Raw genomic sequence first — 12,715 nt, forward strand, 5'->3', positions numbered from 1 at the left:
ATTTTTAAGAAAGGCTACTCAATGTTTTCCATAAAAAATTTATCTTACTACTATATATACAGACATATTCTGGTCATATTATATAGTATCCCGTCTATGTGCTGTTATCACTGAATACCTAAAACAAAAATCACTCCAAACAGAGTTGCACTCTCTAAGTATATAGTACAGTAATGCATATCATTTACTTCTCCATTTGAGTGAATGCATGACATCAGCAATGTTGTAAAATGTTCTTAATTCCTAAAGTTAAGGGGCACGCCTACAAACTGAAAGAGAACCTTTCCAAACTAAGAACTTTCTTTTTAACTTTTTTACTTCTCAAATATCCTGGTTAAAAGTACTTAATAAGGTGTAAACCATCCATAGATGGTGCTGGGCCAAGGCAAATTACACTGTGTGGTTAGTCAAGGGCAGCCTTAAAGGAGAAAGAACTCACAAAGGCGCACGGAGCAACCGGAGGAGAGGCCCAGCCTCTCACAGAGCAGACGAGGCGCATACATACAAACAGCTGCCAGACCTCCCTTCTCTTTTACTGTCATCTCACACTTCCTGAAGCAGTGGGCTTCCCACCCTCAAACTGCAAATCCCAGAGTCACTGTCCCAATTTGGCAAGTCATCTAACAACATTTCTATGGAAACTATAAACTTTTAAGGGAAGGAAGCTCAGAATTTCTACCAAATACACCCATTTTGCTAAATAAATATCAGGACAACTAAGAAAACCTACTTTCATATGTTCGGACATGTGTTTATCATACTTCTCTTGATTTTTAAAACCACGATCACAGGTATCACAAAAATAGTGAAAAACTGGTTCCTTTCTTTTCTGCAAACAAAAATGAAGAGGCATTAGGCTATTGGTGAGAACTCTAATCATCAGTAAAAATACAGTACATATTTTGATTTTTCACACAACCCTTACAGGTGGCAAAAACTTCTGAATACATTTTTAATGAAGGGATGATTCTGTTTTTATTTTTAACAAATACATTAGGAAAAGCCAGGCTTGTTAAAAAATTTTAAATCTGAGTAAAGCTAATATAAATTGTGAGTAGATTTAAAATTGGTAATCTAATTAAAACTTAATAGAGCATATGTCAAAATGACCTAAAAATAAATATTCAGGGTAAAAACAGTATTTCTTCTTTTAGGAAAAACAAGTGCGTGCGTGCGTGTGTGTATATTTTAACTACAGAATGAGAAAAAAAGAACTATTTAGGTAAATATTAGTTTTTTTAAATTCCCAATTTACTATTTTTATGTTTAAACATAAAATAAAAATGATTATTACAATGATAGGCTATATAGGGCCCCAATTGTTCAATGTTGAGATTATGTTAATAAACATACTTTCACAATATTTTGTTAATATTAGTTACATAGTTTTGATGCCAAAATGAAGGGTACTAATCTCATGCTGTAGATTTACTCAATTTATTCTAAACTAATAAAATTATTTACACATCTTAAAAGTTGAAAGACCAGATTATAATCTACATCAGAATAAAAAAAGCCTATTTTAAGACTCAGTTTCTGAACATAATGAAGGGTTGTTCCTCATTAAAAAAAACAAAAACTTTTAATTTCATCCTTCTCCTCCCAATATGCTAGTAAAATAAATAAATTAAATATATATATTATGTATAACATATATATTATACTTTTGTTTACTTCATTGAAGTTTAATAACATTTACATTTATCTGTAATCATAATTCCCCATTATATTTACTCCTGATACTATACTGAAATGGATTAAATGTTTTCTTTTTCTACAATTTCTCCATTTATTTCTCAAAAAGATTTTGCTTGAAGTTTTTACTTACAGCCAAGACCCTTAAAGATCCTTGTATGCAAGGCTCTGCTGTGTCAATAATGAATGCAAAACACTGAGACAGTTATGATTGAAACACAAGATATGAAACAGTGACATAGGGATCAAAGTGTCACATTCAAGAACATCTTAAAAAATACCCTTTTTTTCTGTTTTCTCCTGGGAGACATGCTGAAGTCATTGACCTTTGCATCATGTTTTCGTGGAAGATAAGAATGTTTAACTGAAAAACAAAATGAGACCCAGAAATGTTTGCAACTATACAATTATTTAAAATTTTGCTACAGAATGTCATAAATACTTGAGAAAAACAGTGGTAAACTACTTCTAGGCAGAATAGTAATCCAAACAAATTAACAAAGATTAAGACTAGTTTACCAAATAAACATTTTTCAAATTAATACATATTGGTAAGATTACATGTCCATAGGTGCTTTTTCCTCTAAGTAAAGGAATGGACAAGCTAACCTGGTAAAATTCCTTGTAGTTATTTCAAACATTAGAAATGTAAACCGGGGACTTCCCTGATGGTCTAATAGTTGACTCTGTGCTCCCAATGCAGGGGGCCTGGGTTCAATCCCTGGTCAGGGAACTAGATCCCACGTGCCACAACTAAGAGCCCACATGCTGCAACTAAAGATCCCACAGGCCGCAATGAAGATCCCATGTGCCGCAACTAAGGCCCAGCGCAGCCAAATAAATAAATAAATAAAAATATTTTTAAAAAGAAAAAAGAAATGTAAACGGTGCTGGAGCTGAATGGAGCTCTTTCAGCATCAATTTTACATCAGGAAAACAGACCCTTGTGAAATACATTTCTTCTCAAATATTTTTCCTTTCTTATTGCCATGACCCAACTCTGAAACCTCGATCTTTCACCCAGATCACTGTGACAGCCTTCCAGACTGGCTTCCAGTTCCTAAGTCCTCTCTTCCAACAGACCCTGAACACTGACACCACAAAAATAATCCTCCAGTCATCACAACCCTGCTCAAGACCCTAGAAGCAAGTAGCTACTCAGGACTCATCGAAGAGTCCTTCGATGAGATCCCACTTTATTTTTTCACCCTGCTCTTCCCTGTACCTTCCACATACTATGCTTCAGTCACACCAGAACACTGCAACCTTCAGAACTCACCTTACACTGACACCTCTTTGCTTCCACCTAAAAAGTATCTCTTCCAGAATATTAAACATCTCCCAATACACTTCTTCCAAAAGTTTTCCCCAACTTTCTCCATACTCTGAAATCTCCTTTTCTATGCCTCTATCACCAGTCACACTGCATTGTGATTTATATTTATGAACGCATCTCACCTCGCTTGGGACTGTCTTAGGCACATTCATATCCCCAGCATTAGGCATAGAGTAAACACTGATTTGGATTCAACTTAATGTAAATTGAATTGTTCTAAGCGAACAATTGCATGGCTTTAAATATGATCTCTGCTAACGACACCCCGATTTACAGCTCTAGCCACAAACCTCCCCTGAAAGTACAAACTAATAGCTAACAGCCAGTTCAGTATCTCTACTTGACACAAATCATATTCCAAACTCAACTCCTGGTCTCCTTTCTATATCTACTCCCTCATCCTTCCACTTGCTTGGCAAAAAACTTTAAGTTATTCTCGTCTCCTCTTTACATCCCACCCCACATCCAATTCCTCAACAAATTATGCTGACCCTACCCTACCTTCAAGATATATCTAGAATCCAACTACTTCTCATCACCTCCTGAGCTCCACCTTGGTCCAAGTCCCCAGTATCTCTCACCAGGTTAACTGCAATACCTTCTTAACTCATCTCCCTTTCCGTCATTTCCAATCAGTAGCCATATTAACCCTTTGAAAACATAAATCAAAGCATGCCACTCTCCTGAACTAAACATATCATAACAGTAGAAGTCCCACGATCTACAAGGCCCTCTTCCTCTATTGCCTACGACTCCACCCCAGGCTCAGTCCTTTCTTGCCTCACTGGGTTCCATTCTGATCTATAGCTTCTGCCTCCAGGTCTTTGCACTTGCAGGTCCCTCTGCCTGTACCGCTATCCCCCAGATACATGCTCTGCTCTGATCCCTCACCTCCCTGAAGTCTCTGCACCCATGTCACCTTACGTACGACTGACACTGACATTTAAAACTGCACTGCCTGTCACTCTGCTCTCTCTCCATAGCACTCACTGCCTTCTAATACACCCTGCTTTCTTTTGTTTATTGTCTGTCTTCCTACACCAGGAGATTTAATCTCAAAATAAGGATATTTGTATGTTTTGTTCACTGCTATATCTCCCCTTCCTGGTTCATAGTTGGAATTCAATAAATAATTAAACTGAATGAACAGGCAGGAAAAACATAACTGGAACGAACTGTGAGACATTAATGACCAGACTCCAAGAGTGCAAGGCAGTATCAGAAGGGGAGAGAGCAACAAGGGTGGAAAAGGAGAGGGAAGAAGGGAAAAGGAAAGGTAAGGGGTGGTACAGAGAGGAGTAACAACCTACCTGGAGTGTTGTGGGGCTGCCGATGCCAAGGAAAAACACCAGGAGACTGTGTCCAGTACCATGATGTTGAAGCCTGGAAATTCCAGGAAGGCTGGCCATTGAGTTGACGCTGAGAATCAAGGGGGGACTGAGCGTCGAAAGGGGGCTGCGCCCCGGGAAGAATCTGGGCGTCAAAGGGGGGAGGCGCCTCGGGGAGGCTCTGGGCCTCCGCGGGGGGCTGCGCGTCTGAGGAAGGTTCGGACCCTCCTGCGGGAAGCGACGAAGGCGGTGGTGGCGGCGCCGGCAGCATCGCCCAGAACATCCAGTTGTCCGGCAGCGAGGCACCGTCCCTCAGAGGCTCCAAAGAGGGGGTCACCTCGGGAGCTGAAAACCACCCCGTGCGAGTCACGCAACCACTTGCCTGTTCACCCATGCCATCCGCCTAGCAGGGAAGCCAGCGTGCGAATGTGGAGCAAGCCTTAGGCGTCACTTCCGTTATCGCTAATGAGACAGGTCAGCCAATCACAGGCTGCTACGTCATTGGTAGGGGCCGGAAAAGCTTCCCTCATTTTCTGCGTATGGCGGGCTACTTCACGGGGATTTGACTCGGCGTGGATAGACCTCTGTGCGGGACCAGTGTCTGCCACCGCGGATGGCGAGGGATCTTATCGGGCCGGCATTGCCTCCCGGCTTCAAGGCCAGCGGGTCAGCGGAGGACGAGGAGCGGGACCCCAGCCCCGGTAAGCGGCGGCATGTCCCCTGCCCGCCAGGCCCTCCCACCCCGTCTCTGGCCCGGCCCAGTTCTCAGAGTACTGGTCCCGAGGCCCGGGAGGGCGGAGGAGTGGCGAGTGGGCGCGGCCCCACCCGAGCTAACGTTCCTTCCCAAGCGTGGCCGTGGGGGCTGTAGAAACGAGCTTTGGCCTGGTAATCATTATCACCAAGAAGTATTCGCATTTAGTTCTCGATGGGCTGGACGCTGTGCTAAACGATCGATGCACATTCAGTGATTTAATACTCTTGGCCACTGTATAAGGTAAAGATTATTATTTCGTGTTGGCAAATGGGGACACTGAGGCCCAGGCTGTTGCGCATACCACACAGTTAAGTGGTGGAGCCCGACTTAGAGCGAAGCCCGTACTCCGAACCTCTGTGCCTTCTTGCCTTCTAACGTGCAACGAATGTCCTTGGCTCTTGCAGAAGATGCTCTGCGCCCTAGCCCCCGACCTGCCTTCCTAGCCTCTCGTCCTGTCCTGACACACACGGCCCAGAGCTCAAACCAATCCGAGTTTCTGCGCAGTTCTTCAATTCTCTAGGCTTCTTCGGCTCTCGCCCTGCTCTTCTTGATGTACCTGACAAACTCCCACCTCATCCTTCAAGCCCTAACTTCAGTGTCACCTCAGTGTGGAAGGCTTTCCACACTCTCCCAAGCATTGTCACGCCCTCCTCTTTACCCACGGGTTTTTTGCCTACTTACTTACGTCACATATTTAATACACTGTTTTCAAATAACTTGCTGACATATCTGTCTCCACCATTGCACTATAGTCTTCTAGCCTTAACACATAGCAGGCACCTCGTATTTGCCAAATAAATGCTTCTCTTCTCAGACTCCTCCGTGATGAGTATCCCATCTCCTTTCACGTTTGTACTAATTTGTAGCCTGGGACTGACTGAAGTTGGCAAAGAGCAAAGCTGGAAGAATAACTCTTCCATTTCTGAATCTAATTTGCATTCTTTGACTGCCCAGAGGCCGTGTTTCCACCTAGAGGTTTCTTTCCAGGTCTTGTTTCTGCTATAGCTGTTAAAAAGTTAGGCTTTTATTTTAGCAAGGAAGGTTCCATTCAACTAAGGTTGAAGAAAAGTGGGGTTAACCAAACTTTTTATTTAGCACACAGGTCTGAGATGGACCAAATTAATTTTATTTGAATACTCTGGAAAATTGAGTGCTGGGAAATGTCCCCTGAGATCATGTTAAAAACTCGGGGGTGCAGATGTTTTCTCAAGACCAGTCTACATACTCCAGACACTGCTTTGTGTAAGCTGAGTGGAGCCTGGGCTCTTTTGACTCTGACTTTATTCTCCTCATCTGCGGCAACCTTCACACCACTCATCCCAGCCACATTTGCAGTCACACACTGGATCCTATTCCACCTCTGAAAACTTTTTTTTTTGTGGGGGGGGGGCGTACTGTGCAGCTTATAGGATCTTAGTCCCCTGACCAGGGATTGAACCCGGGCCCTTGGCAGTGAGATCATGGAGTCCTAACCACTGGACCGCCAGAGAATTCCATCTCTGAAAATTTAAATTCAGATCTTATTCTCAGCCAGAACCCCTTATTCATCCATCATTCTTACTCAGTTACTCTCATTACATTTTTTTTATTTTTTATTTTTGTTTTTAGTCTCATTGAGCCATGTGATCTCTGCCTCAGTCTGTTTTGGCCTTAAATTTCCTCTAATTACTTCTGTCCCTGCTCAACTTAGCCTCCATGGTCCGTCCATTCATGCCTTCTCTTGCCAGTGTTTTCAGCTGCCTTATCCCATTTGGCATTCTGTTAAACCCATCTAGCAAAAACTCAGCCCTGGATCAGTCCAGTCGTTCACCCCTGATGAGCCCACACCCAGGCTTCCAAGTGCTGCTAGAAGAAACCTCACCCCTCCACAGGCTAATGCTACTAAAAACTATAGTCTCCTCCCTGGCTGGGTCCACAGTTCTGCCCAGCCATCCTCAGACGTTTCCCCACGCAGGTCTCCTCCCCCATGATCAACCATGGCTTTTTAAAACCTTCTCTTTCTTCTTTACACTCTCTCTCCATCTACTTCACAGAAAAAGTAGATGCCATCTTAAGAGAACTTCCTCACTTTTCTGGCACAGTACCTAAAAACTTTCCCAAACCTCTAACCAACTCTTTCGTCTTCCCTTTGATTATAATGCAAGAGGGGAACTACCACCTTCCAAGGCTAATCCTTCCATTTTTACTCGGAACCCCTTCCCTCACTAGTCCCGGGCGCTCCTTGCCCTTAGCATTTAACCAGAACATTCAAATCGTTCCCATCTTCATGAAGACTACTCCACATCCCCCAGTAGCTACTCTTCTTTCTCTCTGACCAACTCTGGATCCTCCCCATTTTCTCCTTAACCCACTGCATTCTGGCTTCTGTTCTTGCCAATCCACGGAGACCACTCTCACCAATTTCACTGTGGAAATAAATGAAGACCACCCACCAATCGTCTCAGCACCTTTTTGCTAAATTCAAGGCACCCTTTTCAGTCCTGACCTCGTTTGACCTCACAGCCACATTTCCCCCTGGTGATCCCTCCTTCTCTCTTCTCTTGGTTCCAGCCACTCTGAACACATTTCTAGATGTGCCAGGCCCTTAGGCTTTCAATTCTTTGCAGATGCTTTTCCCTCTGCCTGGACCACTCTTCCTCCAGTCCACACTCCCTTTGCCCAGCTAACTCAATCTCATCTTTTAGCCTCAGCCCAACCATCATGTTTGTTTGTTTTTAATTTATTTATTTATTTATTTTTGGCTGCGTTGGGTCCTCATTGCTGAGCCGGGGGGGGCGGGGCTACTCTTCGTTGCAGTGCGCGGGCCTCTCATTGCTGTGGCCTCTCTTGTTGAGGAGCACGGGCTCTAGGCATGTGGGCTCCAGAGCACAGGCTCAGCAGTTGTGACGCACGGGCTCTAGAGCGCAGGTTCAGTAGTTGTGGCACATGGGCTTAGTTGCTCCACGGCATGTGGGATCTTCCCGGACCAGGACTTGAACCCGTGTCCCCTACATTGGCAGGCAGATTCTTAACCACTGCGCCACCAGGGAAGCCCCAGTTTAGCATTTATTTTCTATAATTCCTTCCTTTATTTAATGATACATGGGATAATGTAGAAAAATGCATCCAGTTTTTTAAGGTAAAAGTTTGGATTTTTGAAGTCAATTTGTTGTGTATTGAGTACTTGTTCTATGGTAATACAACAAGGAGCAATAGGAAAAGAATTTCAGAAATAGACCAGTGGTTCCAACACTGAGCCTGCTTTCTCCCCTGAGTTTTATATTAATATACCCAAGTACCACTGATCATACCACTGAAATTTCTAATGGGCATGTTAAACTGAAGGTGTGAAAAACAAGCTCTTAGCTCTTCCCCCAAACATGCTTCCCTCCTAGTCTTCTCCATATTAGAGAATAGCATTACCATCCTCCTGGCTAGCTAATCAGGCCAGAAACCTACGACATCCTCAATTCCTTTTTGGCTCTCACTTCTCACATCCACACCATTAGCAAATCCTGCTTCTTCAAAGCAGTTGCAAATCAAACCATTTCATATCAGCTTTCTAACTCATCTCCCCTAGTCCTGATTCCCTATTGACCACAAGCTGAGTTTTTTGTTTTCGTTTTTGTTTTAATAAAAAAGCTAATTCAGATTATATCTCTCCAGACTCAAAACCTTGCAGTGACTGCCTGTTATAACCGAAATCCAAACTCAATTACCACAGCCTATGCTCACATTTATGGAGTGCCTGCTGTATGCCAGATATAGTGTTATATGCTTTTCAGGTATAATATGTATTCTTCACAACAGCCCTATGAGATTGGAACTACTGTTAACCTCACTTTACAGATTAAGAGATTAACACAGGAAGGTTAAATAATATCCAGATCACACAGCTAGGAAGTGGCTGAGCTGGAATTCACAGCTGGAGTCTGGCCCCAAAGCATATGGTGTGGCCCCTTTGAACCATCCAGTTTTGTCTTGTCACTTTGCTTACTTTGCTCTAGCCACACAGGCCTTTTTGTCCCTCAAGCACATCAAGCTTGTTCTCTCCATAGGACTTTCACACTAGTGATTCCTCTATCTAGAATGTTCTTCCCTCAGATTGTTGCATGACCACTGTCATCATTTAAGTCTCCCTACAAATGTCTTCTCAGGGGAACCTTCCCTGACCTCTGTCTTTAAAATTACCCTCCCACATATTCACAGTCATCTTTTTTTATTTGTTTCTTTTTTAAGTTGTTTCTCTAGAAGTACTTACTCAATAAATATTTGTTGAATGGATGGATGTTGACTTTGTTGAATGTTGTTTAATATAACGGTTAAGAGGTTCATATCCTAGCTCCACTATTTAGTTGTGTAAAATTGGGCAAGTTACTGTCTCTCTGCCTCAGTTTCCTCATCTGTAAGCTAGAAGTAATACTGCTTTCCTAATAACGTTGTTGTCAGAATTAAATAGGGAAATGTGTGTAAATCTCTTTTAAGTTTTTGTTGTTATTAATACTGAAGGAATAGCATACCTGGGAAGCTCTTTGGAAAATCATATTTCCAGGCCCTACTCCAGGCCAACTAAGTCAGAATCTCTGGGGCAAGGGCCCAGGAATCTCTTTTTTAAAAATATTTTGGCAAGTCTGATAAACACCCAGGCTTGGGAAGTATGTCAGTAGAGTTTTAGCATCACTGCTGAGGATCGACATAGACAGTTGTGTCTGTGTGACATCATACAATGACATCATGCAATAATTTATAATTTTGCTAGGTCATGAAGTGAAAGCAGTTCACTATGGTGAGTGGGCACAGAACACCCTTACCTCTTCCTTGGCATCTGCATCCCAATGTGACCTCATTCTCTTCTCTGAATCTCTACTCGTAAGCAGGAGAATTTAGAGTGCCTCTACTTTTGTTTCTGCTTGGAAAATCATCTCAAACAGAAAGCTAACTGAGAAGTATGGTAATACCAATAAAGGTATTTTTAAGTGGTGATTCTTAGTCAGAAACCAGAATGGATAATTTTGATTTTTACCATGTTAGACTGTGGAATGGCAAATTTGTTGTTTGGTTAGCTCCGTGATATAAATATTGTCTACCATACGCTGTCCATAAGGAAAAAACAAAATTATGAAACCATTTTGGCAGTTGCACCAACCAAAATTGCAACCAATGCAAAAATTGCAAGATGTCAGGCAAATTATGTTCTATTGCTATATTTATAAGTTTGGGTGTTAAAGCTTTTGTGAATCTCGTAGTTAACACTGTGTAAGACATGATTTCTGCCTTCCTGGAGTTGGAAAGACAAGCCCACTGTACACAACAGGAACAAATGAGATTAAAGTCCATAATAAATGATAGCTAGCCAGTGCTAAGAATTTCAGAAAAGAAAGTGTGAAATGTCAGCTAGGGAGTTCATTGAAACAGTTGTGGCTACTTATGACATACACAAGACATCTTCTTTAGTTGCAGGACCAGCTCTGCCCCCTAATTATAAAAGCAGTAGTTCAAAATCATCAGACAGCGACGAGGACAGTAGTTCTTTGTCTGAAGAAGGAAATCAGGAATCTGAAGAAGATGACACTGGTCCAACTGCAAGGTGAGTCACTTATTACATTAAATGGTAAACCAATCTTCCAATCTGGTGTACGCTGGCTAGAACAGAGAGCTAGTAAGGGGATATCATAACCTGCATTTATATAGCACAGGAAGAAATTACTTCATATGGCATTTCCTCATGAACTACCTTTCAGAAAGAAATTTATTTTAGTAGTATATAGCTCTGGAGATATCTAGAATTTCAATAAAAGTCTTATATAAAGGAATTTTCCTTAAGGTATTATTGAAGTGATTAAATATTCTAAATAAACCATACATCTTCTTTTTAAAATTATGTATGCAGGGAACTCCCTGGTGGTCCAGTGCTTAGGACTCCGTGCTTCCAATGCAGGGGGCACAGGTTCGATCCCTGGTTGGGCAACTAAGATCCTGCAAGCCGCACAACCAAAAAAAAGAATATGCTTTAAAAAAAAATTATGTATGCAGTATGTGCTTTTTGTTTAAGTAAATGAATGATTCCCTCTGACCTAGCCTTACTCACCACAGGTCGATGTAAATAAGAAGTCAAATCTTTGTTTATTATTGGATAGCAAGGTCTTTTTTAAAGCATTTTAATGAGTAAGAGACAGAAGTAGCAACTTAAAGCCTTTACTTAAGTGAATTTGAAAACCAGTGCCATAAACTTTTTGCTCAAAAATATCTAGCAAGTAGAGTATTTGAAACTTCATTGAATGGACTCTTAAACAACACAGAAGATATAGAAAATTGATATATTACTGCTGTAAAGAAGTAACCAATCTCTATTTTTAGACCATAAGTGAATTTCAAGAAAAGATTAGTATAAGATCTGTGGTAGATTTTTTTTCTTATTTGGCAAGATTATTTTATTGTTTCAGTGTTTGTACAACTAGTTGAAGTTAATGTTCTTTTAAAAATGGAAATTTCTCTATGAAGAAAATTTTGACATACATGCATAAAATTACACTACTGTGTTTTCAGAAAACAGAGGAGAAATCAGGATGACGATGATGATGATGAAGGGTTTTTTGGACCAGCCCTTCCTCCTGGATTTAAAAAGCAGGATGATTCTCCTCCAAGGTGGTAATGTGTACTACTTCCTGCCAGTCTTTTCTAGTGTCCATTAATTCATTAAAGAGTTGTCTGAAATTGTTTTTTAACTTAATGTGTTTATATAACATTTGAAATAAATTTGAAGTAAAAATAACTAATTTTAAAATTTGTATAAGGAAAATAATTATTTACACGTTTATGACACTATATTTTATAATTCATAAAAAAATTCCACATCTCTTATTTGATACTCACAAGAGCGTTCTGTGGCAGGCTGGGTGAAACATGACCCTTCTTCCCTATTTTTTTTTAAACAAGTAAGGTTGCACACACAGTGGTACACCTGGGGCTGGAATCCTGGTGTTTGACTTCTAATTCAGACGTCTTCTTAATTATTTATTGAAAGAATAGACAAATCCCTAAGTACCAAGTTACACAGTTAACTTCACTGAACCTCAAATTTGTCATCTGTGGAATAAGATAGCAACACGTACCTTACAGAATTGTCGTGGTGATTGAGATTTCATATTTATATATATATATATATATACATGTGTGATTCTTATATAGTGCCTGGCACAGAATAAACAGATAGTAAATACTGATTCCTATCTTCTCGGAATTATAAAATATTTAACTGCTGAATATGAAATTGCACACCATGTTGTTTATAATTCATAACATTGTATCCCAGTATGCAAGAACAAGTAGAAAAGGCTGTTGTACATTTTATATTCAGAAGTTATAATCACACTTGTCAGCTTCTAAGTTTTATATAACTTTTGGGGAGTAACTGCCTCTGACTTCAACTCAAAAAACACTTTTTGTTGCGAATGTAGTCAGTTTCTGTAATGGCGTCAGCAAGTAAAGGGATGCTCATTGAAGAAAAGAAAGAAGAAAGAAGAGGAATAGGCAGTCCACTGCCTGTTTTTGTATGGCCCCGAGCTAAGAATGATCTTTAGGGGGTCATTAAAATACAAAGATGAATATGCAACAAAGACCAAA

At 40.9% G+C, this 12,715-nt stretch overlaps 2 protein-coding genes across 4 annotated transcripts in view; one reads left to right on the plus strand and one right to left on the minus strand.

The window, feature by feature from the left end:
- The window catches only part of NUFIP1 (nuclear FMR1 interacting protein 1), a 40,999-nt gene extending 36,215 nt beyond the window's left edge, over positions 1–4,784 (minus strand). The window contains exons 1-3 of the mRNA XM_024755467.1: positions 4,342–4,784; positions 1,977–2,059; positions 731–829 (exon numbers count right to left, since the gene is read on the minus strand). Of these exons, the coding sequence (XP_024611235.1) occupies positions 731–829; positions 1,977–2,059; positions 4,342–4,753 (594 nt within the window). The 5' untranslated portion in view covers positions 4,754–4,784. The remainder of the gene's footprint in view (positions 1–730; positions 830–1,976; positions 2,060–4,341) is intronic.
- A 97-nt stretch (positions 4,785–4,881) lies between these two features.
- The window catches only part of GPALPP1 (GPALPP motifs containing 1), a 28,594-nt gene continuing 20,760 nt past the window's right edge, over positions 4,882–12,715 (plus strand). For all 3 annotated transcript variants that reach the window (XM_024755603.1, XM_024755601.1, XM_024755602.1), the window contains exons 1-3: positions 4,882–5,060; positions 10,547–10,679; positions 11,639–11,737. In XM_024755603.1, coding sequence (XP_024611371.1) covers positions 4,973–5,060; positions 10,547–10,679; positions 11,639–11,737 — 320 coding nt within the window. In that variant the 5' untranslated portion in view covers positions 4,882–4,972. The remainder of the gene's footprint in view (positions 5,061–10,546; positions 10,680–11,638; positions 11,738–12,715) is intronic.

The sequence above is a fragment of the Neophocaena asiaeorientalis genome, unplaced genomic scaffold, assembly GCF_003031525.2.
Source record: "Neophocaena asiaeorientalis asiaeorientalis breed wild unplaced genomic scaffold, Neophocaena_asiaeorientalis_V1.1 scaffold59, whole genome shotgun sequence".
Taxonomy (NCBI): domain Eukaryota; kingdom Metazoa; phylum Chordata; class Mammalia; order Artiodactyla; family Phocoenidae; genus Neophocaena; species Neophocaena asiaeorientalis.